This window comes from Crocodylus siamensis, chromosome 7 (assembly GCF_052110815.1).
Source record: "Crocodylus siamensis isolate JL-2025a chromosome 7, ASM5211081v1, whole genome shotgun sequence".
NCBI lineage: Eukaryota > Metazoa > Chordata > Crocodylia > Crocodylidae > Crocodylus > Crocodylus siamensis.
Genome location: NC_143401.1, coordinates 2,276,127 through 2,297,652, shown reverse-complemented (window position 1 = coordinate 2,297,652; position 21,526 = coordinate 2,276,127). Strand labels below are relative to the sequence as shown.

General features: G+C 67.5%; 1 protein-coding gene and 1 long non-coding RNA gene across 8 annotated transcripts; both read right to left on the bottom strand.

Moving 5' to 3' along the window:
* On the bottom strand, positions 1-4,474 carry LOC149859265 (uncharacterized). 2 transcript variants are annotated; one of them, XR_016443629.1, is made up of 3 exons: positions 2,597-4,474; positions 1,549-1,996; positions 1-823 (listed from the first exon to the last, which is right to left on the bottom strand). It is a non-coding gene; the product is annotated as an uncharacterized LOC149859265 (long non-coding RNA). The 2 variants fall into 2 exon arrangements; XR_016443630.1 differs by having other exon boundaries at positions 1-1,996; positions 2,597-2,772; positions 3,054-4,474.
* Positions 4,475-8,522: 4,048 nt separating this feature from the next.
* On the bottom strand, positions 8,523-20,957 carry FGR (FGR proto-oncogene, Src family tyrosine kinase). Of its 6 annotated transcripts, none has more exons than XM_090057406.1 (13): positions 20,782-20,957; positions 15,651-15,711; positions 14,744-14,998; positions 14,233-14,335; positions 13,787-13,885; positions 13,297-13,400; positions 13,044-13,193; positions 12,359-12,523; positions 11,239-11,418; positions 10,921-10,997; positions 10,627-10,780; positions 10,384-10,515; positions 8,523-10,028 (listed from the first exon to the last, which is right to left on the bottom strand). In XM_090057406.1, the coding sequence occupies exons 3-13, from the start codon at positions 14,985-14,987 to the stop codon at positions 9,820-9,822; spliced, it is 1,617 nt and encodes a 538-aa protein (XP_089913532.1). In that variant the 5' UTR covers positions 14,988-14,998; positions 15,651-15,711; positions 20,782-20,957; the 3' UTR covers positions 8,523-9,819. The 6 variants fall into 6 exon arrangements, with proteins under 6 accessions (XP_089913532.1, XP_089913530.1, XP_089913531.1 ...); XM_090057404.1 differs by lacking the exon at positions 20,782-20,957 and adding an exon at positions 19,405-19,542; XM_090057405.1 differs by lacking the exon at positions 20,782-20,957 and adding an exon at positions 17,141-17,328.
* Positions 20,958-21,526: the final 569 nt, after the last annotated feature.

Here is a 21,526-nt window from a genome sequence, read left to right as displayed (position 1 = left end):
TAAAAGATTTATTAATTTAATCTAAAAGCATTAAAAGGTCATGTATTAATCAAAGAGATGCTTAAAACTGTCAAAGTCCTTTGTCGGGTTTGAAGCACGTCTCGAAAGTTATCATGAAATACATATTTCAGCCTGGCACAGGGCTGGGATGAGACGGAGTGAAGCTGGGCACGCTGCAGACCGGGGCCCCGTCTCGGGGCTCCTCAAACCGGGGTGCAGAGCTCCACGAGGCGGGCGGCGGTCTCCCTTCTCCCCGGCGCTCTCCCAAAGGTGTGGGCACATCTGCGGCCTCCCTCCTGGCAGCCGGCGCTGTGATTGAGTCCCTGCCGTCCCTGGCCCCGGCGCGCCTGGTTCTGCTGTGTCACCGACACGGGTCTCCGTTCCATAAGCAATTAGCCCGAGCTGAATATTTATATGGCGTGGATGTGTGCCTCACAGATTGTGAATAACAATGTGCGGGCCCTGAGCCATTCCTCGGGCCGTAACTCAATAGCGGTGGCCAGAGAATCTATGTAAACCGCTGGAGCTGATTTCATCCCTGAAGCCCCCGGCTTGAATTTCACCTTGTCATGGCGGCCTAGCCACAGAGGGACACGCGTGCAGCTCCAGACATGCGTGCCATGAAGGAGACGGCAGCAGCTCCAAGTACGTCGCAAATCCTGGGGAGGGAGGCTCTGCCCAGCTCTGCCACTGACTTGCTTGGTGACCTAGGCCAAGTCACTTTACCCCATGATAAACGTCCCCATGGTGGATGAGGGTTCGATGCATGGCAAGCGGGCAAGGGACTGGAGATGGCTGTGGTGCTAGCGACCTGGGTATTTGCCTGCAATTAAATGGCAAAGGGGTTTGAGCTACTCCAACCCCCCAACAGGAGGGGCTGCCTGGGTCCCGAGAGGTCCAATAATCACCTGCTTTGCATCTTCCCACTTGCACCAAGGCCTGTGGCCCCCGCGCAGGTGCTGCCCGGGTCTCCTTCCACCCTGCTGACCAGCCCCCTCCTCCCCAGAGAGGCTCTGAAGCCACCAGACCCAAATCTCCCTCCCACCGCAGCGAGCGGCTGAGGCTGCGCTAGAGGTGCAGAGCACGGTGCATCGGGCCCAGCACAGGCCCATCCCTGCTCCAGGCTCCCGGCGGGAAGCGGGGGACGCAACAACGCTCTTGCACCCCCAGGATCCAAGCCACGGGGTCGGAGAAGGAACGTGGTGATGATGCCCGGGGTCCGCACAGCCTCAGCCCCAGGACGCTCTGCACATCTCCTGCCACCTGCAACCGGGCCGGGACCGTTCCAGCGCCGCGGGCACCTGGCGTCTGCCTCCCAACCCTTCTCCACGTGGGGTTTCTCCCCCGACAAGTGCCTCGTCAGCAGCCTTTGCACGAGGTAAGGCCACCATCTAGTGGCTGCCGGGGCCGGCCGATGCTGCCGGGCTCCGAGGAAAGCAGTCTGCGCCCACCCGGCTCCGGCAGTGCTGCCCGGGTCCCAGCAGCATCCACCCCAGCCGGGTCCAGGTTCACCGCCGGGATGAGGAAGGAACAAGAACCAAGACACACCTGCAGCAGGGAGACAGGAGAGGCCGCATGCCTGCAGGTGCCGTGGAGAGAGCGTGCGCTAGGGCGACAGTGCGTGCGCTGCATTTACGTCCTTGAATTTCAAGACAGGCCTGCCGGAGCGGTCCCGGGAGATGCACACCTCAGCTCCAGCCACGGGGCTGTATATGTAATGTCTTCCTACCCCACGCGGGCTCCCCCGCTGCATCTGGTGATGAGAGGCTGGAGCTGTGGTCGGCACGCAGGCCGGGTTTTATAGTGCGAGTCACGGCGGTGTTTTAACTGGAGCTGCCCGTGGGCCTCTGTGAGGGTCCAGATGCCAGAGAAGCCGCATCCGATCCCTGCCCAGGGTCATGGCCACCGGGTCAGGGAAACGTGCCGATGTGGACCAGGGCTCTGGAAGTCCTGGAGGGGCATGGGCTTGCCCAGGATGCTCCGAGGCCATGTCTGCCTGCACGCAATGGGGACAGAGGAGGGGAAGAGCCAGGTCAGCGCTGTGCCCCCGGCAGGAAGGACGCATGCCTGGTCTCCCGGCCCAGCTGCTGCAGAGGAAAGTGCCTGCAGTGGATGGCCTGCTTCTGGCAGATGTCTCCTGCAGAGCCTGTGCCCTGAAAGGGGGGCATCTGACAGCCCACGGGGGGGAGGGTGAACCTGGTGGGAATATGAAGCTGTCAGCTCAGTGGGGCCACGAGCCTGAGAGTTTCACTGGGAAAGCAAACCCTGCACAGGCCTGTTTGATGACATGCCAGACACGAGTGTCACTGCCGGTGCCCCCCGGTAGCACATGTCACTGCCCCAGCCCGCTTGGCTGTCTCCTCTGGACCCAGGCCCCAGGGCACAGCCTGGGCAGCGAGGAAGCCGCCCTTCCCAGGGTGCCGAAAAGGGAAGCGAAAGCAACGGGCACCCTCCCCACGCATGACCTGCGCATGCAGAGCCCGTGGATATGCACACACATACACACGCACTCATGCATGCAAACACATGCACACAGCGTCGTGCAGCTTGGAAGAAACAGGGAGCAGAGCACGACTGTGGCTCTTCAATAATTCACCTGCTCCTTCACGTGCCCGGGCTCAGGGCCTGTGTCTGCCTCGATTTGCTCAGGCTCACGGCGGGGCTTGCGGCTGCAGAGAACGGTGGAGGCTGTTGCACCCACGGCATCAGTGACCAGGCAGGGTGTCAGCGCCCAGCTGTGCTATGGGTAGAGTCACGCAGGCAATGAGGCCTCTGCAAAAGGGAAATTGCCCGCTTTTTGTCTCTGCAGGCAGGGGAAGCTCTGCTCCTGGCTGGAGGACTCCAGAGCTGCCAGCCCTGCTCCCAGCTGCAACAGCATCAGCTGCTCTTTCTGAAGGCTGGTCTCCAAAGAGCTGAAGCTGTCCATGGTCTACCCTGCCCTGCCACGTCCCAGCCCCACAGCAGTGCCGGGAGGGCAGGCGAGGGGACGGACCGAATGCAGGGCTCGGGTGTGAAAGTTCATGCCCCCCAGGGAGGACAGCTTGCATCCCTACCTGCGGTGTTGGGCAGCTCCCGGGCTGGTGCATCCTGGCATGATGTTCTGGTCTCCGGCATTCAGAAGGGTCTCAGACCCCCGCATCCCTGTTCCCAGCCCTTGGGGGTGCACACAAGCCCCCCCACCCAGCAGCTGCAGAGCAAGCTCTGCTCCTGCGGCTGCTTCGACCGCCTTTCTGCAGAATCCCAGGCCCTGCCTTGCCCACCTGCCCGCGATTAAACAAGGCCCCTGCCCACCCAGGCTTCAATGCAGAGCTGGGCAGGCTTTGCAAGGGAAGGGGAAGTCCCAGCCCAGGGGTTCCTTCCTGACCGCTTGTGGATGCCCTGAAGCATGGGAGTGGCTTCCTCTGGCCGTGCTGGTCAGGGCATTATCCAGGCCCTCCACTCCCAATCAGGCCAGCTCCTGCCCCCCACGCCAGCTCCTGCCCCCTCGCTCAGCACGTTCAGCTTCAGTGATCACGGGGCACCGAGGGAGTGGGTGCCCTGCCGAGCGTTGGGATCCCTGGGATGCAGCAGCCTTGCTTCCCCCTGCACATGGCTGGGGGGTCATGCAACGGACCCCATGCTAGTGTGGGGAGCCAGCTGGCTGCTGGTGGCGAGGAGGTGAGCAGGCCCCCACCCCGGCAGCGCCGAGTGACTAATCCCCAGCGTGACTCGGTGCCAGCACCGCCGCAGACAGAGGAGGAAGGAGCCAGACCCAGGGCCCAGCTCCAGCGCCTCGTGATCCAGCCTCAGGCACCTGCTCCCTGCTGGGACAGGCCGCGAAACGGGGAGCCCGAGTGTGGGGTCTGCTGGCTGCCGTCTCACACCGACCCTTGCTCTAGTCTCTGCAGGGGCCGGTCCCCTGGGCTGTGATGGGGCCCTGGCACCCAAGTTGGCCCCGAGGGCTTGCAAACCTGGAGGGGTGGAAAAACTGCAAGACGGAGCCGGTGGCTGGGAGACGTCTCTTGCCCTGGAGAGGCTTTGGGAGCTCCAGCGGGCAAGCCTGAAGCCCAGCTAAAGCTGCTGGGCCCTACCGGGAGTAGGAGCTGGATGAGCAGTGAGGGGCACGGGTCTTGGCTCGTGCATGGGGAGCCGCTCACCACCCCGGCTGCCAGGCCAGGGTGCCCAGCAGAGACTGCCTGCACTGGGGGGACAAGTGGGGCTCGAACCCCCCGCAGGAGCCAGCTTGAGCCGGCTGACCGCCTGGGCAGGGCCGAGGCTGCTCAGACCCCAGGAAGCAGCGGGCCAAAAATAGTCTCTGGCCCCCTCCCCCTCGCGCCAGGGGCTGAGCACGGGGACAGAGGGGGCTGGTGAGCTCAGTCTGTCGCCAGCGCAGCCTGCCTCCGGAGAGAAAGCAGCCGGGCTCCCCCGGCTCGGCCTGGCTGCAGCCCAGCTCCGGCTGCCAGGCGCAGGAGTCTCTCCATCCGCCCCCCGCTCTGGTTCCTCTCCTCGCCTGACGCCCTGCCACCATTTTCCCATCCCTCCCTCCCCCTTCCTGAAGACAAGCAGCTTTCTCATCTCATCTTGTTCCCACGCAGCTGCCCCCCACGAGCCAGGGGCCACCCCAGCTCTCCGTGAGAGCGTCCTGGCTGCTGGCAGGGAGCTGCAATTTGCCACTGTGGTCAGGAAGGCACGTGACACCCTTGAGGCATCTGCAGAGGCCAGTGCCAGGCTGCCCATGCCCCAGCTGTGCCACCCCGGGCAGCTCCTGGGACCATTGCATGGCCGTCTCGCCAGGCTGGAAGCAAGTCCAGCCCAGTATCCGCCCCCAGCTAGTGTGCATGCATGCAAGACGTGTGTGCGAGCATGTGCATGCAAGATACGCCTGAGTGGGTGGGCAGGTGTGTACAAGGTATGGGTATGCGTGTGCACAAGGCATGTGCGAGTGGGCGCATGTGAGTGTGTGTGTGCATATTACTGCAAGGAGTGTGCAGGATGTGTGCATGAGTGTGTATGCATGCACAAGATATGTGTGTGTGTGCAAGGTGGGTGTGCATGCATGTGCAAGGCATATCTCCTGCTTCTGCATGGGGAGGCTGAGGCCGAGCGTGCGGGAACCCGGATAGGAACGAGGGGAGCATTAATTAGAAAGCAGCCGCGAGGAGAGCGGCGGCGAGGTGAGGCTCTCTGCGAGGGGCTGCACGCAGCCATGCTGCCTGCCACGTGACCCTGCTCCCAAAATAAAGCCTGGCTTGGTCCCTGCACCCCCTGCACAGCTGGAACGAAGGGACTTGCCCAAGGTCACCCAGGCGGTCTGTGGCAGAGCCCAGCTCTCCGGCACCCCGGCCCCGTACTGGGCACCCCGGGGGTTGTGCAGCTGCGACTCCAGGGGGGTTCACCAGGCAGCTTCCTCCCTGGCCCAGCTGGCTGCCCAGACACCCCGAAGGCCTCACTCCAGAGACTGGCCAGCGAGTGTCCTGTGCTGGGAGGGAGGACGGCAGTGCCGGATGCCGCGTGGGTACAACACTGGCAACGTGGCAGCAACCCCACCCTGCACCCCGTTCTGCACCAGGCACCGGTGCACGGTGCTCCCCCCCGCCCGGCTCACGTGGGCCCAGGTGAGCCCCCGCCTCGGGCCCATGCGAACAGCCACGCACGGCACAGAGCTGCTACGCCCGCTGCGCGTCTCCCCGCATCTCCCGGGCTCAGAGGCAGGAGCCGGGAGCTCCCCGTCACGCTGCATTGCCCCGCAGCCAGTTTGCTCTCCAAGGCCCAGCCGGTCTGGGTGGCCCCCCCCGCATACCTTGTCTGAGCCCCAGGACTGCGGTGCCTCGCACCCTGGAAGCCGCCCTGGCTCTATAAATTCCTCGGTGCAACAGGAAACCACCAGCTGCAATTAAAACCTCCCAGCCGGCCGGAGACTTCAAACGGCGGGGCCGAGCCACAAATGGATTCCTGGCCGAGGCCTCTGGGCACTGGGGGGGGCAGCGGGGTCAGAGGTCCTCTTTGTTCCTCCAGGAGGTGATGAGAGGCGAGGGGCTTGGGTCTGCCGAGCTTGGCAGGGCTGGAGGGGCGAGGGGGGGTGGGGCAGGGAGGGAGGCAGGGAGCAGGCAGGGTGCCCGGGAGCTGCCCTTGGGCGCTGACTGCGGTGGGCAGCCTCCTCCGCTGGGCACCCAGGCAGCCTGGGGACGTATGCCGCACGCCGTGTGCTGTGCATGCCCAGCAAAGAGCAGGGCGTGGATATGCGCACACGCACGCCTGTGTACAGGCAGACCGCATGTGCATGAGCAGCACCCCAGCAGGCATAGACGGTGCACACGTGCTTCTGCGCAGCGGCACGGTGTACCAGCACCAGTGTGCGCACAGACTCGTGCGACTGCCATGCACGCAGCCTGTTGGCACGTGCGCACGTGCACAAGTCAGCAGGAGTGCGCTGGCTTGGATGCGCCTGTCACCACCAAAAGCCCTGGGTTTGGCGGGACCTGGATCTACATTTGCCCACAGCAGGGATCTCTGTGTGTGTGTGCATGCATACACATCACACGCCCCTGCATGAGGACTCAGAGAGACACAGGTGTGTGCAAGGCCCCCTCCTCCCTCCCACAGCCAGCTCTTCCAGCAGCTCCTGCTGCAGCCTGGAGCCCCTTCCAGACCGGACTGAGGGTGTTGGGTTGGTCCGCACAGCTGGTGACCCCCGACTTCCCCGTGCTTGGGAATTAATGAATGGGGCCAGAGCTGGGCCCGATGCTGCCCTGCTGTGGGGTAGCCCTTTCCCCACCACCCTTAAGGCAGGGCACCAGGCGCCTCTCTTGGGGCTGGCACAGATGTCAGTGCCCTGGATCTGCAGAGAGGGGCCTGACACCCAGGCTGTGCTCAGCACCCCCACCCCAGGTACCAGCCTCCTGGCTCACCCTCACCCCACTCCCCTCCCCAAGCTCCCCCCATGGACCCAGCCATGTCCACAATGCCCCCCTGCCCTGGTGTGGGGCCAGCTGGCTTCACAGCGCTGCATACCCACCATGTGCTAGACCTCATCCGACCCCAGCCAGGGTGGGTGGGGCAGGTGGACCTGCAATCAGCCACGTCCCCAGGGTCGCGTGCTCCAGGCCGTGGCTCTCGGATTGCAGCATTCAATCGGTCCTTCTGCGCTCGCTAATCCACGCAGCTGAAGGGAGGCCCCAGAGCCCTTTTTGCAAAGGCCTCTTAGCATCCGCAGATCCTCGGGCCTGGCCTGGGAACCGCATGGCCCGAGCAGCCCGGAGGGGAGCCAGGCTGATCCCAACCATCCCAACCTGTGCTCTGATCCTTATGGAAGATGCCAGCAGGTGCTAAGCACTTGGGACTGTGGCCAATTGAGGGGGCAGCCACGTGGCTGGTGCCTTCCCACGTCCAGCTCTCACAGACACGGACATGGACACGGAGACGTAGCACGGCAGGGTTGAGCTGTGGGAGGGAAAGCCAACGGGTCTCAGCCTTAGCATGCATCTTGAAGGCACTGGGCCCAGGTCTCAGCAGGTGCAAGCCGGTGCCATGGCCTTGGAAGATGCTTCCACCCAACGCCTGCTCCTGTAGCCCTTCCTGCTCCAGCCCTGGGTCAGCACCGGCCCCTGGGAGCAAGGGAGCCTGTTGGGAGGCACGGAGGGGAACCCCCTGGCTTGCAGGACAGTGCGTGCTGGGGTGGAGTGTGAATGTGCGTGCGTGTTGTGGATGTACAAGTGTGTCTATGCACTTCCGTGCGCCTGCCCGTGTGTGCACATGTGACTGTGTGTGTATACGTGAGTGAGACAGTGTGCATGACTGTGTGTGTATGTGGGACTGCATGCATGCATGTGGGTGGATGTCTGCCTGCACGCACGCACGCACTTGTGTGTGTGTGCATGCACGTGTACGCAGCTCACTGCATGCCGGCACGTGACTCTGTGTTAGCCTGGCGCCCCAAACATGCCGCGCCCCCTTTGCTCGGACACGTTTGTATTCCAGCGCCTGTGTCGCTGAGCGTAAGAGACGCCTCCCGCCGCAGCACCCCCTGCCCCCCCACGCCCGCTGGCCGGAGCCGCAGAGCCCAGCTGTCGGGGCAGGCCGGCCCCGCGTGCAGCCGGGGCCGGGGGGCGGCGCGGGACCACATGGCCTCTGCAGATGGCTCGCAGGGATGATTTTTAACACCCTGGCAGCTGGGGGAGGCGAGAGGCGCATGAGTCACTGGCTGTCAAGCGGCGCCCGCTGCCAGGGGGGGTGGCGGCCGCGGCATGAGTGCCAGCTGGGCGGGGGGAAAGGGCAGGGGCGGCAGGGCCCCCCCAGCCCGGCTGCGCTCTCATTCATGCGACGAGCGGTGACGTTCTGGGCCCGGCGGGGAAGGTCACGCTGCCCCGTCCTTGGGCACGGAGACGGCCGCCAGGCGCTGGGGTGGGGGTGGCGGCACCCCTCCATCCACCCAGCGGCACCCCCTGCCCGGGGAGATGCCCACTCGCCCGGGGGGCTCCCTGGAGACCACCCGAGAGCCGGTCTGTGTCCCCCTTGGCCCGGCCCCGGCTGAGCACTCACAGGGCTCTTGGTAGAAAGGTTTATTTCTTTGTATTTACAGAACCCATGTGGACAAACCCCAACCCCAGAGGCGCAGCCCCCAGCCCTGCTCCTCCATGCAGGGGGGGAGGGGGCCCCCCAGCCCCACGGGTGCACAGCCCTGGACCCATGGCTGCTGGCAGCAACCTCTGTGCCAGGCAGAGGGGCTGGGCTCTCGGGGGGCACAGACCGCTCCAGCCGGGGGGTCTGAAGGGGACAGGGCTCAGGGCTGGGGCCGACTTGCACCCCCATCGCTCCGGCCCCTGGACCACAATGCATAAGGCAATGATGGGGGGAAGGCGACCAGCTATGAAGGCTTAAATCTGGGATCTTTCCCCCAGGATAAGGTAATTCCTGCCCCCCTCCTGCACCCGCCTGGCCAGGCTCCGACGCAGCCCTGGTCCCAGGGGGTGGCGCTGACCGCTCCCCCCGCCCCGAGCAGCAGCATATGGCTTTATCGATTTGGCTCTGATCAAAGGAAAAGCAACCGAAGCCAGTGATGAGTCGGGGGTGGGGGGAGAGGAGGAGAAACATAAGTTGTACCCCCCCCACTGGCCTTCTACCAGCCTGGACAAGCTGTGGGGGTGGGGACAGGGCTTGAGTCTTATAAATAATCACCATCATCATAAAAAAGTTATGTACAAAAAGTGTGCAAGCGGCGGGGGGGGAGGGGGGTCCCTGCCAGTGTCTCCCCAGGGGCAGCGCCGTCGCGGCGGAGGGAGCTGGGGAAGGAGCGCTTTGCCCCCACCCCAGGTCCTGCCAGCCCCGGGACCCCCAGCACCTCCAGGGCAGGGCTGGAGGGGCCATGTCCCCCTGGGCTATCACAGCTTGGAGGCTGGCGAGCTTCTGCCTTCGCCTGGGGGATGCTCCATCCACCTGCGGCCTTTCTCCGCGGCAGGAGGCAGGCCTGCTTCTCCCCAGCTCACCCAGGCTGGGCGACGCGGGCACTAGCTGCGGGCGCAGCATGTCTGCCAGCCTGGGGGGAGAGCAGGGCTGCCATGTGCCTCCCCCACGGCTGCTGGGCCCGGTGGGGATGACTTCCCCAGCCCAGCGAGGCAGCGGAGGGCATTGAGGGACAGAAGAGGGGCACAGCTCCCCCCTTCATAGGAACAGCTATGGGGGGACCCCTTTGAAATAGGGTGCATTGGTGCCCCCTCCGCTGTGGCCATGGGGGAGGGGAGCACAGTGGCGGGGGGAGTAACAAAATCCCCGAAGAGGGGGTATAAAAAAATCCCCAGCAAACCAGGGGGGTGTCCTGGCCCCGTGGAGGGTCCTGGCACGGCCTCACTGGTCATCCCCCGGCTGGTACTGGGGCTCGGTGGCGGTGAAGTAGTCCTCGAGGAAGGACTGGAGGTACTCGAAGGTGGGGCGCTCCTCGGGCTCCTTCTTCCAGCACTGCACCATCAGCTCGTGCAGCGAGGACGGGCAGCTGCCCGGGCACTGCATGCGGTATCCTCGCTCCACCTGCTCCAGCACCTCCCGGTTGTTCATGCCTGCGTCACACGTGCTGGGTCAGGCACAGGGGTTGGGGCGTGGATGGCTCCCCACCCTGCTATCTCCCCCCATGCTGGGACGGGAACCCAGGAGTCCTGACACCCCGCCTGCCCGCTGTCGTCTTGTCTCGTGCTCATCGTCTTCCTATGCAAGAGCACCGCCCCCATTTTACAGGTGGAAAAACTGAGGCACAGGCAGAGCAGCAATGGAGAAAAGAGCCCAGGGTTTTGGGAGCCCAGTCCATCCACCCCCATGCCACAAAGGACCTCAGGCAGCCTGATGCCCAGGCCATGCTCTAACCACTCACCCCCGCTCTCTCCCAGGTCTCCCCGAGGAGGACGCTGAGAGCTGTACCTGGGTAGGGCACGCGGCCCTTGGTGACGAGCTCGGTGAGGAGGATGCCAAAGGACCAGACGTCCGACTTGATGGTGAACCGCCCGAAGAGCGCGGCCTCCGGGGCCGTCCACTTGATGGGGAACTTGGCGCCTGCGGGCAGCGACAGGGCTGAGCCGGGGAGGGCACCGTGCCGGGGTGGGGGGGCAAGCCTCGCGGCTGGGGGTGGAAGGGAGCCCCGCCGTGCCCAGCCCGGGGGCTCACCCTGGCGCGCCGTGTACTCGTCGTCCTCGATGAGGCGGGCCAGGCCGAAGTCGGCGATCTTACACACCAGGTTGTCCCCCACCAGGATGTTGGCGGCACGCAGGTCCCGGTGGATGTAGTTCATCCGCTCGATGTAGGCCATGCCGGCCGCGATCTGGGGCGGCGGGGGAGGAGGGTGAGACCCTCGCCGTGCCTGGGGCTGGCAGGACGTGCCTGGCCCTGGACTGGGGAGGAGGAGGAGGGCAGCCCCCAGGCTGAGCCCCCGGGTCATCCTCGTGCCCCTGCCCTGCCTACCTGCGCAGACATGTCCACCAGCTGCGGCAGCTTCAGGAACCGGCCGTCTCTGTCCTTCAGGAAGTCCAGCAAGCTCCCTGCGGGGTGACAGCCCGGCTTCAGCCCCTGCCCTCTCAAGACCCCTCGCCCCCTTCCCTTGCCAGTCCTCTCTCCTGCTCACTGACTGCGAGAGCCCCGCGGAGCAGAGACGGTGTTGCGGCCTCCTCCCCACAGTGCCCAGCTCCTGCCCGCTCCAGAAGCAAGGCATGCAGGATGCTGGGTGCCACGGGCATCCCTTGAGTGGTGGTGCCCGGCCCCCGAGGCCATGCCCGCGCTCACCCTGGCTCATGAACTCGGTGACGATGTAGATGGGCTCCTCTGACACCACGGCGTAGAGCTGCACCAGCTTGTCGTGCCGCAGCCGCTTCATGATCTGCGCCTCCTCCAGGAAGGCCTCGGGCGACATGGTGCCTGGCTTCAGCGTCTTCACCGCCACCTTGGTGGTCCCGTTCCAGGTGCCTGGAGCCGGCAGGGCTGGGTCAGGCGGGGGCTCCCGGCACACGCGCGCCCACCCTCCCTGCCCCGGATGAAATGGAGGGCGTACAAGCAGGGAGGGCCCTAGCTAACGGGGGTCTCTGGGTATCCCGCCTTACCCATCCACACGTCTCCGAAACAGCCCATGCCGAGCTTCTTGTCCAAGGTGATGGAATCCCGCACAATCTCCCAGGCGTCCTTAGCTAGGCCCAGGGTCTGGGGCCGCATAGTGGGGCATGCCCGGGTTAGTAGATGGCAGAGACCGTCATTGTGCTCTGGAGGGGGGGGACGATGGAGGGACAGGGGCTGGAAATGGAATGGACGCAGCATGCACGCGCGCGGCCAGCGGGCGCCCAGGCGAGGGAGAGGAGGAGGAGGAAGGCCCCTCGGCCCCGGCTGGTCCCCCATCACCTGCTCACGGATGCTCGGCCGGGGGCCACCGGGCTGCAGTCTTGGGTTTGGGCACCAGGTGGGGATGCCGGCTTGCACTGGGATGCCGGCTTAGCGTGGGGTAGGGGATAGGGATGCGGCCCCTCGCCACCGGCGGTTGCTGCAGAAGCCAGGGTGATCCTGGGGTGCGAGACCCGGGGCCCTGACCCCGGACTCGCTGGCCTGGCTTGGAGCAGGTGATGGGGCTCGCGCCTGGGGCAGCACTGAAGCAGACACTGGATCCGAGGGCCAAGCCCCTGCCAAACGGCGGGATGGGACTGCCCCGTGGCCCACATGCCGGAGACCCCCCTGCAGCCCCTGGGAAGGCGCTGAGCTCCAGCAAACTCACTGCAGACAGTCTCTGCAGAGCCTGTGGCGCGCCCGCAGCCGTGCCCCGGAGCTGCCCGGGCCCGGTCCAGTCTCTGCCGTGCTCCCCACGGGGCTGGGGGCTCTCCCCTGCCTCTCCCAGCCCGGGCCCCAGCGGCCCGGGGCCTACCCATCCAGACTTCCCCAAACTGCCCATTGCCCAGCTTCTTGAGGAGCTGCAGCGACTCGCGGGGGATCTCCCACACGTCTTTGGTTTTGACGGACAGGTCGGCCAGCTTGGGCATCCCCCTGTGGCACGGCACGACCAGGCGGCAGCACAGCCCCGCGGCTCGCTCTTGGGGCAGGAGCCGGGCACGGAGAGAGAGGCGAGAGCGGGTTAGAGCCGTGGGTCCTGGGCAGTAAACCGCCTGACGGGGGCAACCCCCATGGGGCAGCCCCTTCATGGGTGGGTCAGCTCCTAGCAGGGGCAATTCTGCCAGGCAGCAAGGGTGCTGGGGGGAGCCCCAACACAGGGCTGGGGCCACACACCTGCACCTCTGTGCCCCGAGCCCAGGGAGGTTTTCCCGGTGGGTGCAGAGCCACGGAGGTCACGTGGGATCTGGGCTGCGAGGTTCCCCGTGGCTTCCAGCCTGGGGGCTGCACCCTGGGACCCCTCTGTGCTGGGGAGCCACGACCAAGGGACACTCCCATGCCCCCAGCTCCTGCACCCGGGGTGGGAGCGGGGTCCCTGTGTCCGGGGGCTGCTGTCTGGTCTCTTCCATCCCAGTGCGGGGCTGGAAGGTGGAGGCACGGTGGCACTGCCCCAAAGCCCTACCCCCCGGGGGGCTCCTGGCCTGTGACCCGGACCCTCTCACCGATGTAATGCTGGACCAGCTGCTGCACCGTCTCGAACTGGGCCCGGGTGGTGATGTAGTAGCCGCCGTTGTCCAGCTTCCGGATCTTATAGTGCTTCACGTGGTCGCCTTTTGCCTCGTCCCAGTCCCGGATGGACAAGGAGTAGGCACCTGCGGGCACGGCCTCCAGGTCAGGCCGGGAGCTGACCCCCACCCCAGGGCACCGCTCGCGTGGGGCCCAGGCACAGCCCGTAGACCCTCCTGGGGCTGGTACCTTTGGTGGTCTCGCTCTCCCGGATGAGGAAAGTGCCGCGGGGGTTTCCAGGGCACAGGATCTGCCGCTCCGCGTCCTTCCGCCCGATCTTCCCGAAGTACCACCTGTGCGGGGGGACGCGGGGGCAGCTCAGCAGCACCCAGCGGGCACACCACCCCCGGCTCTGGGCACCGTGCCTTTGGCGGGCTCCGGGCTGGGATTCGGGACAACCGGGGCTTTGCTACTGGCTTCCCATGCGCCGTGGGACCGCATCTCACTGCACATCTCCGTGCAGAGCCCGGCGCCACGTGGCACAGAGCCCGGCTGGGGTGGGCATAGACAGGCCCTGGGGCTGTGACTTAGGGCAGGGCAGCTCGCAGCTAACCCAGCCTCTGGGAGTCAGGACGCCCGGGTCCTATTGCCTCGCCTGGCAGCTCACGGAGGGGACAGAGCTAACCCGGGCTGCACCTAGGAGGTCGGGACCTGCTGCCCCGCGGGCTCTCGTACTCACTCTTCTGCCTGGATGGAGTCCACCGGCGCCACGTAGTTGCTGGGGACGTAGCCCGTGTCCCCCGTGCTCAGGGACCGCGCTTCCCACCAGTCGCCCTCGCTGGGGAACAAGAGAGCGGCACGGAGTCAGGGACAGAGGCAGAGGGACCCTTGGCTCGGCTGGCTGCCCATCCCGTCCCCGCAGGCTGCCAGCCGGGAGCGGGGGACACGGGCCCTGCTCCCCTCTAGCCACCGCCGTGTTGCCAGCCCCACGCTCGGCGAGCTCAGCCTCCGCACAACGTCGGCTTGGGCTCTGCAGCTCGTGTCACAAGCGACCGAAGCGGCGACGCCGGCTGGGATGCATGCAGCCCCTCGCAACCCGCTGGTGATGCCCGCCAGCCTGGTGCCCCTCTGAGCTGGACGCGGTGCACGGGGGGTGTGGGGCACCCCGGCGCTGGGGGGACTCACGTGTTGTTGATGATGTGGAACTTCTCCCCCTTCAGAAACGTCAGGTCGTCCTCCGTCCGGGCCTCGTAGTCGTACAGGGCGATGAACAGCGTCACGCCCCCGCCTGGAGGGCACGGGGCAGCCGGTCAGCACCCCGGGCGCTGGCTGCACTGCAGAGCCGGCGTGGCAGCAAGCCCCGTCACGGTGGGGGCTGCCCCGGTGCTCAGTCCGGGTGCGGGTGCGGCGGGGGAAACTGAGGCACGGGACGGGGCGAGGCTTGCCAGCCGATCAGCGCTCAGGGCGCTATGTGGCAGCCCGTGGGGTGCCCTGCAGGCACTTATGGGGTCTGCTAGGAAGGGGACCCCAAGCCCTGTCTCGCCCCCCAGCCCTGGGGTTTGACCTGCCTGACGCACAGGACACACGAGGCAGCCCCCACCCCCGCCAAGAGCCCTGCCCTAGGCACCCCCATGCAAGCCTGGGCCTCGCCCCGAGTGAGGACGTGCTGGGGTGGGGGCTCCTGGGGGACACTGACCCGTGATGCCACCCCCGCGGCCGTGCAGGGTGTTGCTGGGGTAGAGGCCGGGCCCCAGGAACCCGGTGCTGGCGGGCGGGCAGGCGCCGTGGAAGTTGTTGAAGTCGGGGATGCAGCTGAAGCTGGCGGTGGGCTGGGTGGGGTCCGGGTCATAGTGGGCGCTGGGGACCAGGTTGGTCTTGCCATCGCAGCCCTCGCCCTGGGCTTTGCCGGACCCCTTCTTTTTGCACTGCACGCAGCCCATCCTGGGGACAGCTGCAGCGGGGAGAGAGCACGCAGGCCTGGGTCCGTGCCCCCCCCCGACGGGCCAGCCCCTGCCACGGCTGCCTCCCACCACCGCTCCACCCCACTGACCCCAGTGCCCGAGCCCGCAATCCCCTCCCCAACCCGGACAGCTGGGAGCCCGGCACCAGAGAGCACGTGGCCGCATGGGATGGCACGGGTGTGACATGCCGATCACACGCGTGTGCAGTGCAAGCAGGGGAGGGGCCGGGGGCGCCTGCTGACCGTCTCGTCCTTTCCAGCTGCCAGACTCCCCTTCTCCAGGCAGATGTGGCCGGCCCCCCCACCCCCCAGCCCCGGGGCAGAGCGCGTGGGAGCCTGCTGGATGCAGGGGGCGGGGGACGGCACGCGAAGCCAGGGCTCCTAATGCAAAGCGACAGCCATCGCAGACACCTGCCCACGGCCGCCCGGGGACACGGGACGGGGCTGAGGAGCAGCTGAGCCTCGGGTCCTGGCCTTGCAGCCCCCCCTTGCTGGCTTGTGGGGTCCCCGGGGCAGCTGCGCGGGCTCCCAGGCACCGCCCGGGCTCCCTCGGGATGCCCCTGCTCTGCTGTGGGGTCTGACAGCCTTAAGTCCCCCCGCCTGCCATCGCCGGGACCCCCAGCCGCCACACCGCGGCACTCACTGGGATGCCTCCTGCGGTCAGTTCAGCTGCTCCATGGTCCCCGCGGCAGGAGAACGAGCACCTGGAAGCACATGGGGATGATGAGAGGCGCCTGGCGCTCCCAGCGCACCGCGGCGAAGGGCAGGGCCGCCCCCACCAGAGCCTCCCTGTCCCCTGAACCCACTTCCCCCACCTGGCAGTGACTCAGAGGCATTTGGGGAAGTGCCCCGGGGAAGTCAGGGCTTGCAACACCCCTGGGGGGTCACGAACATCTCACGCCCACGTCCCCGGGGGCACCAGCCCACACGGCTGTGCATCGTAGCTGCAAAGCAGCTCCCCCACAGAGCGGGTCGCATTTCAGCCGATGGGTCTGGCCGTGCCCGCTCCCTCCCTCTTCCTGCGTCGGGGCTCCTTGCACATCGTGCCACCCCACCCCATCGGCTCCCGGAAGCTGACAACTCATTTCCCTGCTGCTGGCCGGTGGCTTCCCCGCTCCAGAAACTCTCCCCAACTCCATGTGCCGGCCCCATGCCAGCCCTGGCCGGATTCAGGCCCAGCCGGACCCTGTGGCACGGCACGAAGCTGCCTGGCTTTGCTCGGGGTGATGCTCCAAGGGGAGGGGGAGAAGTCAGTCTTGGCCCCCCAGCTTTGAATCCAGGCTGCCTGGGCCCCGATCCTGAGAGCAGAGACTGGGCGCTGGGAAAGGCCGGCCTGGAAGAGCTGCCAGGTCGGGTCCGGAGATGCTCGTGTCACGGCCCTGCTCTCGAGGGCAGCCGGCGGCGGCTGGGGGGCGCAGACCCCTGCTCCCCAAGGCAGCCGGCTAGCAGGGCCAAGCAGGGGCCTCTGGGCCAGAGATCGGGAGAGGGGCTCTGGGGCAGATGCACAGCGCAGGGGAAGGCGTCTGCGTATCCGATCCGGGAAGCATTTCCTTCAGACACCCCTGCAGCCACCTCCTCCCCCCGGCCGGCCATTTCCTCGCTCCCCCGCGGCCAGACAACAATGAGGACGGGGAGAGACCCTGTGGGACCGGACACGGCAGAGCGGGGCCCGGGGCCGGCCCCTCTCCCAGCGGGGACGCGGGCCCCACGGAGCTGCCCCTTGCGGACGTGCGCCCGGGCCAGGCGGGCGCGGGGCCCGGGGGAGCCGGCTCTCCCCTGCCCCTCGGGCTGTGCACTTGACACAGAGAAAGTCGGGCGCCGGACGGCGCGATGACCTCCGCCCTCCCAGCCCGCAGGCCACAGCCACGGCAAGGGGGCTTCGGCCACGCCGGAGGGCAGGCGGAGGGTGCACGAGGCACCAGGCGAGGCCTGATCCTGATCCTGCCCTGTCCTGGGTGTCGACACTTGCGCCGGCGGCAGGAGCTGTACCCCACTGCCACGCTTGCGCCCGCGCCGGCTCCGCACCGAGCCCCCCCGGCCCAGCCGGGCTCCGCGCAGCGCGGCCCCGGAGCAGGCGGGACGGACGCGCTTCGGCCCGAGGCGCCGGCTCTTCTCAGCCCTGCCCGCACTTACCCCCCCAGCCTCTCGCACCCCGGGGCCCGTCGGTGGGAGCCGGCGCTGCGGCCCGGGAAGCCGCTGGCCGGTTTGTTATCGTCCCACTTCCCCTCGCCGGCCGCGGCGCTGCCTGTTCTCGGAATGGAAGAGGAAGGGGAGCGAGGCCACGGGTCAGCGCCACCGCTCGCGGCGCCTGCTCCGGGCACGGCAGGAAGGGAGGGCCCGAAACGGCTCTTCCCTCAGCCCATTCCCCCCGGCTCGGGGCGGGCCGAGCCCTTGCGCCCTCCCTCGCGCCAACCACGGCGGGCTCGTGGCCTGGGGCACCGTCGCCGCCCGGACGGTCGCGCCGGGTCCGCCTGGGCCGGAGCGTGCCAGCTTCCCGCGAGCTGCCCGGTCCACCGGGCGCCTGGGCCGTGCGAAAGGGCCTCGAACACAGGCTGCTTCAAACCGAGCTTCTGGGGCTGGAGGGCGCCCTTCCCGCCGCGCAGGAGAGCCGGGGCCCGGCCGCGGCTACGGGGCGGCTGCCTGGACGGGGCTCCGGGCATCCGCGGGCAGCGCCGGAGACCGAGCGAGACTTCGCTGCGGGTCAAACCGAGGGGAAAAGCGGTCGATGCTTTCTGGTGGGCTGAAAAGCCAGAAGGGATTTGGTGGGGTGGGGAGAGGAGGACAGCGGTTGCACCAAAGGCTTCGTTGCCCCCCCGCCAGGTTGAAGCATTTTGCTCCCATTTCCAGCGTTTTTAGCTTTCAAGAGCCCAATGGGGAAGGAGGATGATAAGGAAACGGCTTCTCCCGCTCCAGAATGGCCACGGCCAGACTTTCCCCTAAGCTTTTTGGGGAAAATATTGGCCTGGCTACATCACCCCGAGCTTCGTGGGCCCCCGCGGCGCTCTCCCCGGGACCTTGCCCCGGTCACAGGAGCTGGCATCCCCCGGAGAGAGGGGACAGGTTGGGGCCAAGGCACGAGAGGGACGCGGTGAATGGCCACACGCCGGACGCAGCCGCTGGCATCCGGGGCCTGAGCTCCCGAGCACGGCTCTGAGCTGTCACGTCAGTGCCTCCAGGCCCCTGTGCGGCCGAGGCGTGAGAGCCGTCCCTGCCCGGAGCAGGGGGACTCAAGGGTGCTCTCGAATTTTGGTAGCTGCGTGGCCCCCAACTTGAAAAACTCATCTATAAAGAGTTTCCCTCCCAGCAGCAGGGGCGGGGGATCCATCCCGAGCCGTGGCACCGTGACGGCGCCCTGCGGCAGCCGGCAGGCGCGGCCCGCAGCACCGCGGTGAAGCGAGGGCTGTCTGGGGTCGGGCACAAAGCCCCCCTGTTGAAGGGCTGCGGGAGTTTCGGACTGCGCTGACCGCAACCCCAGCGCTAGGAGCAAGGGCTGAGGTGCTGGGGCCAGAACTTGAACCCGTGACCCTAGCAAACCCAGGCCAGCGGATGTGGGCAGGCTCAGAGGGACGCGGCACCTGGGAGAAGCCATTAGGGCACGGCGGGGTGGAGACAGCAGCAACGCCCCTCGTCCAGGTCCAGGGGACAGGCCACATCCCCAGCCCCCGGTGCTGCCCCGGAGGAGCCCGCTGACGGCGCGAGCGCGTCAGAGCGCGCGGTCACCGCGGTGCCCCAGCCCTGGCAGACGCCGGCAGCCCCGGACAGGCCCAAGGGCGGCTATTGAGCTGCAAGGGCGCTCAGGCTCCCTGGCCCGGGGCCGGGCCCGTCCCACAGGCACCCACTGTCTGGGGGGCCCCGCTGAGGCCTGCCCCCCCCGCCCACCGCCAGCCGGCTCGGCCCGAGCCGGGGAAAGGGGAAGCGGGTTTCCCCGCTGGCAGGAGCTGCGATGAGGGGGCCCCGGTCAGAGGAACAAGGGAGCGGGTCTGGGGTCTCCGGGGAGCGTCCCCTACTCTCTGCCGACGCCGCCGGGCTGCCTCCCCCAACCTGCCCTTCGGCCATGTCTCCGGCATGAGCCCCCCATTCTCCACCCCCAACCGCCCAGGGTGCTGAGCGAATGCAGGGCGCCTCTCCGGGTGCCGGGAGGGTCGCGTGAGGCTTTGCCCCAGCACCCCTGCAAGATGCACGGCGCAGCCCAGCGGCTGAGGCGGGGGGGCAGGAAGCCCAGGTTCGGCTGCTGCGCGGGCCCCCCGTGAGTGGGGGTCGCTGACCCCTCTGGAAGCCCTCAGTCCGCGAGACGGCCCCCGGAGCCCCACGCGAGCTCCCGGGATGAAACCCACGGACGGGCACACGCCAGACCGGCCCGCGGCGAACGGAAGCACCAGCCCCGCGCGTTTGCTCACCCCTGGCCCCGCGGCAGCTGTCCGGATGGGATGCATCAGGCCCCCGCGCCCGGGACGTCACGCCAAGCACTTCCCGGGGAGCATCGCCCGCGCCGGCGGTGGCTGCAGCTAGCGCCCCTCTGCCGTGGCCATCAGGGCCTCGTGGCTTCTCGGCAATGCGAGGGACAGCGCCTGCCTCTGCACAGACACAGCGAGGGCGGGGAAGTGTCACCGCCGCTTCCGGAGGGGCCCGGAGATCTCCCAGCCTGGGCCTGACCAGACCGGGGAGGTGACAGCGGTGGGGGAGGAACTGCAGAGCAGCTCGGTGCAGAGGAAGATTTCCCCTCTCTGCAGCCATCGCCACAGCCCTCGCAGCTTCCTCTGCCGTGGCGCCGGCTTCGCACTTAACCCTTTCTTTCCTCTGCGCGCGGCCCCCCACCCCGGGGCTCCGGCGCGGGAGCCCCCTGCACGGGCTTGCCCCCGCCTCCTGCCTGCCCGGGGCAGGGGGAGGCTGGAGGCATCTTCGCCCGCCCGGCGACGGTGCCAGGGAGCGTCGCCAGCTGGGCTGCTGCACCGCCGGCCCTCCCCGGGCAGCTGGGGCCTTGCAGCGCCTGCACAGCTGTGCTGGCCAGGTGGCCGAGCACCTGGGACCCAGCCCGGCTGGGCTGGGGGCTCACAAGGGGAGAGGAGCCAGCACTGGCTTGGAGATCAGAGGAGATGTGACGGGGGGCCGGCGCTGCAGGCACAGGGAAGGTGGGCCGTGCAGGGAGGCAAAGCCGCTCTGCACCGGGCGGCTGGGGCAGGTGCAGCTCGGCCGTGGCCTCGAGGCTGCGGCCGGAGACCTGCCCCGCGGCAGGAGAAGGGGTCGGCGGGTCTCCCTCCAGGCCTGGAGCGCAGCCAGGCTCCGAGCAGATGGCGGCTCCTCCACCGGGCACGGCTCTGCCAACGCCCCACCGCCCTGACCTGGGGAAGGGGCACGAGCAGCGCTCTGCCCCCACCGCCGGCGGGTCTCCGCAGCCCGTACGCGGGGACATTCGCCCAGCAGGCCTTTGCCGAGGCTCGGCGCGCTCGTGTCACCGATGCCAGGCCCCCGCCCCCGCCAGCCCCTTCCCAGGCCGGAGCCATCTGGCCACCCTGTTCCCTCTGCTCCGTTTTAAAGCGTTTCCGAGAGCTGCCCCGTGCTGCTGCAGGGCACGCGGCCGAATCAGGAAGCTGGCTGAGCGGCTGCAAAAAGCCCCTCTCCTCCCTGCCAGGAGCTGCCCGCGAAGCAGCCCCCAGCCCCCGTCTCCCTGCAGCCCCCCTCCTCCGAAGCAAGTCCTTTGCCAGCTGAAGGCAAGCTCTGCACGACGCCTGAAAACTGCCCAGCTTATCTGCCTTCCGTTTCCCTCCACCCATCACCTTGCGAGGCTCAGGGGAGCAGAAGGGGGGGGTTCCCGAGACACCCCGGGACGAACGGTGCCCCCGCGGCATAGGGGGACGAGTCCTGACCGTGGGCACCAACGGCCTTCCTCCAGCCGCGCAACGAAGTGCAACAAGCCTCGAGCCGTGAAAATAGCCCAGGCACTTGCAGGCTGCGGCCGGGCTGGCGTCTAGTCAGCTTCCTTTTCCGCTCCCCGGCTCGGACCCGAGCGCTAATGGGCTCTCGGAGCAAGCTAAAATACCAGGGATGGGCGAGACCCGCGAGCGCGGAGGAGACTGGCCCCCTCTGCGGTTGCAGGAGGCGGAAGGACCCGCAGTGGAGACCCGTGTCCCCAGCCAGGCCCCGTGTCAGCCAAGGGCGGCCAAAAGGGGGCTCAGCCCCTGCGGTTCGGGGCCCCCAGACACCCTGAATTGCCAAAGGCGACAGTCCAAGGCTTGACACCTTCCCCTCCAAGCTCCCAGCACCCCGCCAGCAGACGACTGGGCAGAAGGGGTCCCGGCTCCCGGCCGCCTGCTCGCTAGAGCAAACCCCGCTCGCGGTCGCGCTGGGGTCTCAAATGCCGGGCTCCAGCTTTGCACCAGCGAGAGAGGAAGATGCAGCTCCGGCAGTTGAGACCCGAGCCTGCGAACAGGGCTGAGCTCCCACCCTGGCTCTTACAGGGATGTGCTGGAGGAGGCCAGGCAAGCTCCTGTGCCTCAGTCCCCCCCCTCGGTGTCAAAGGAA

Bases quoted from the DNA above. Each gene is read 5' to 3' on its own strand.
- FGR (XM_090057401.1), bottom strand. From the start codon at position 19,741: ATGGCTGCAGAGAGGGGAAATCTTCCTCTGCACCGAGCTGCTCTGCAG. The intron at 14,999-19,404 runs GTGAGCAAACGC...TCCCCGCTGCAG, and splicing joins CAGCTGCCGCGGGGCCAGGG to CTGTCCCCAGGATGGGCTGC. The intron at 10,998-11,238 runs GTGAGCGCGGGC...GTCACCCCGCAG, and splicing joins CACCGAGTTCATGAGCCAGG to GGAGCTTGCTGGACTTCCTG.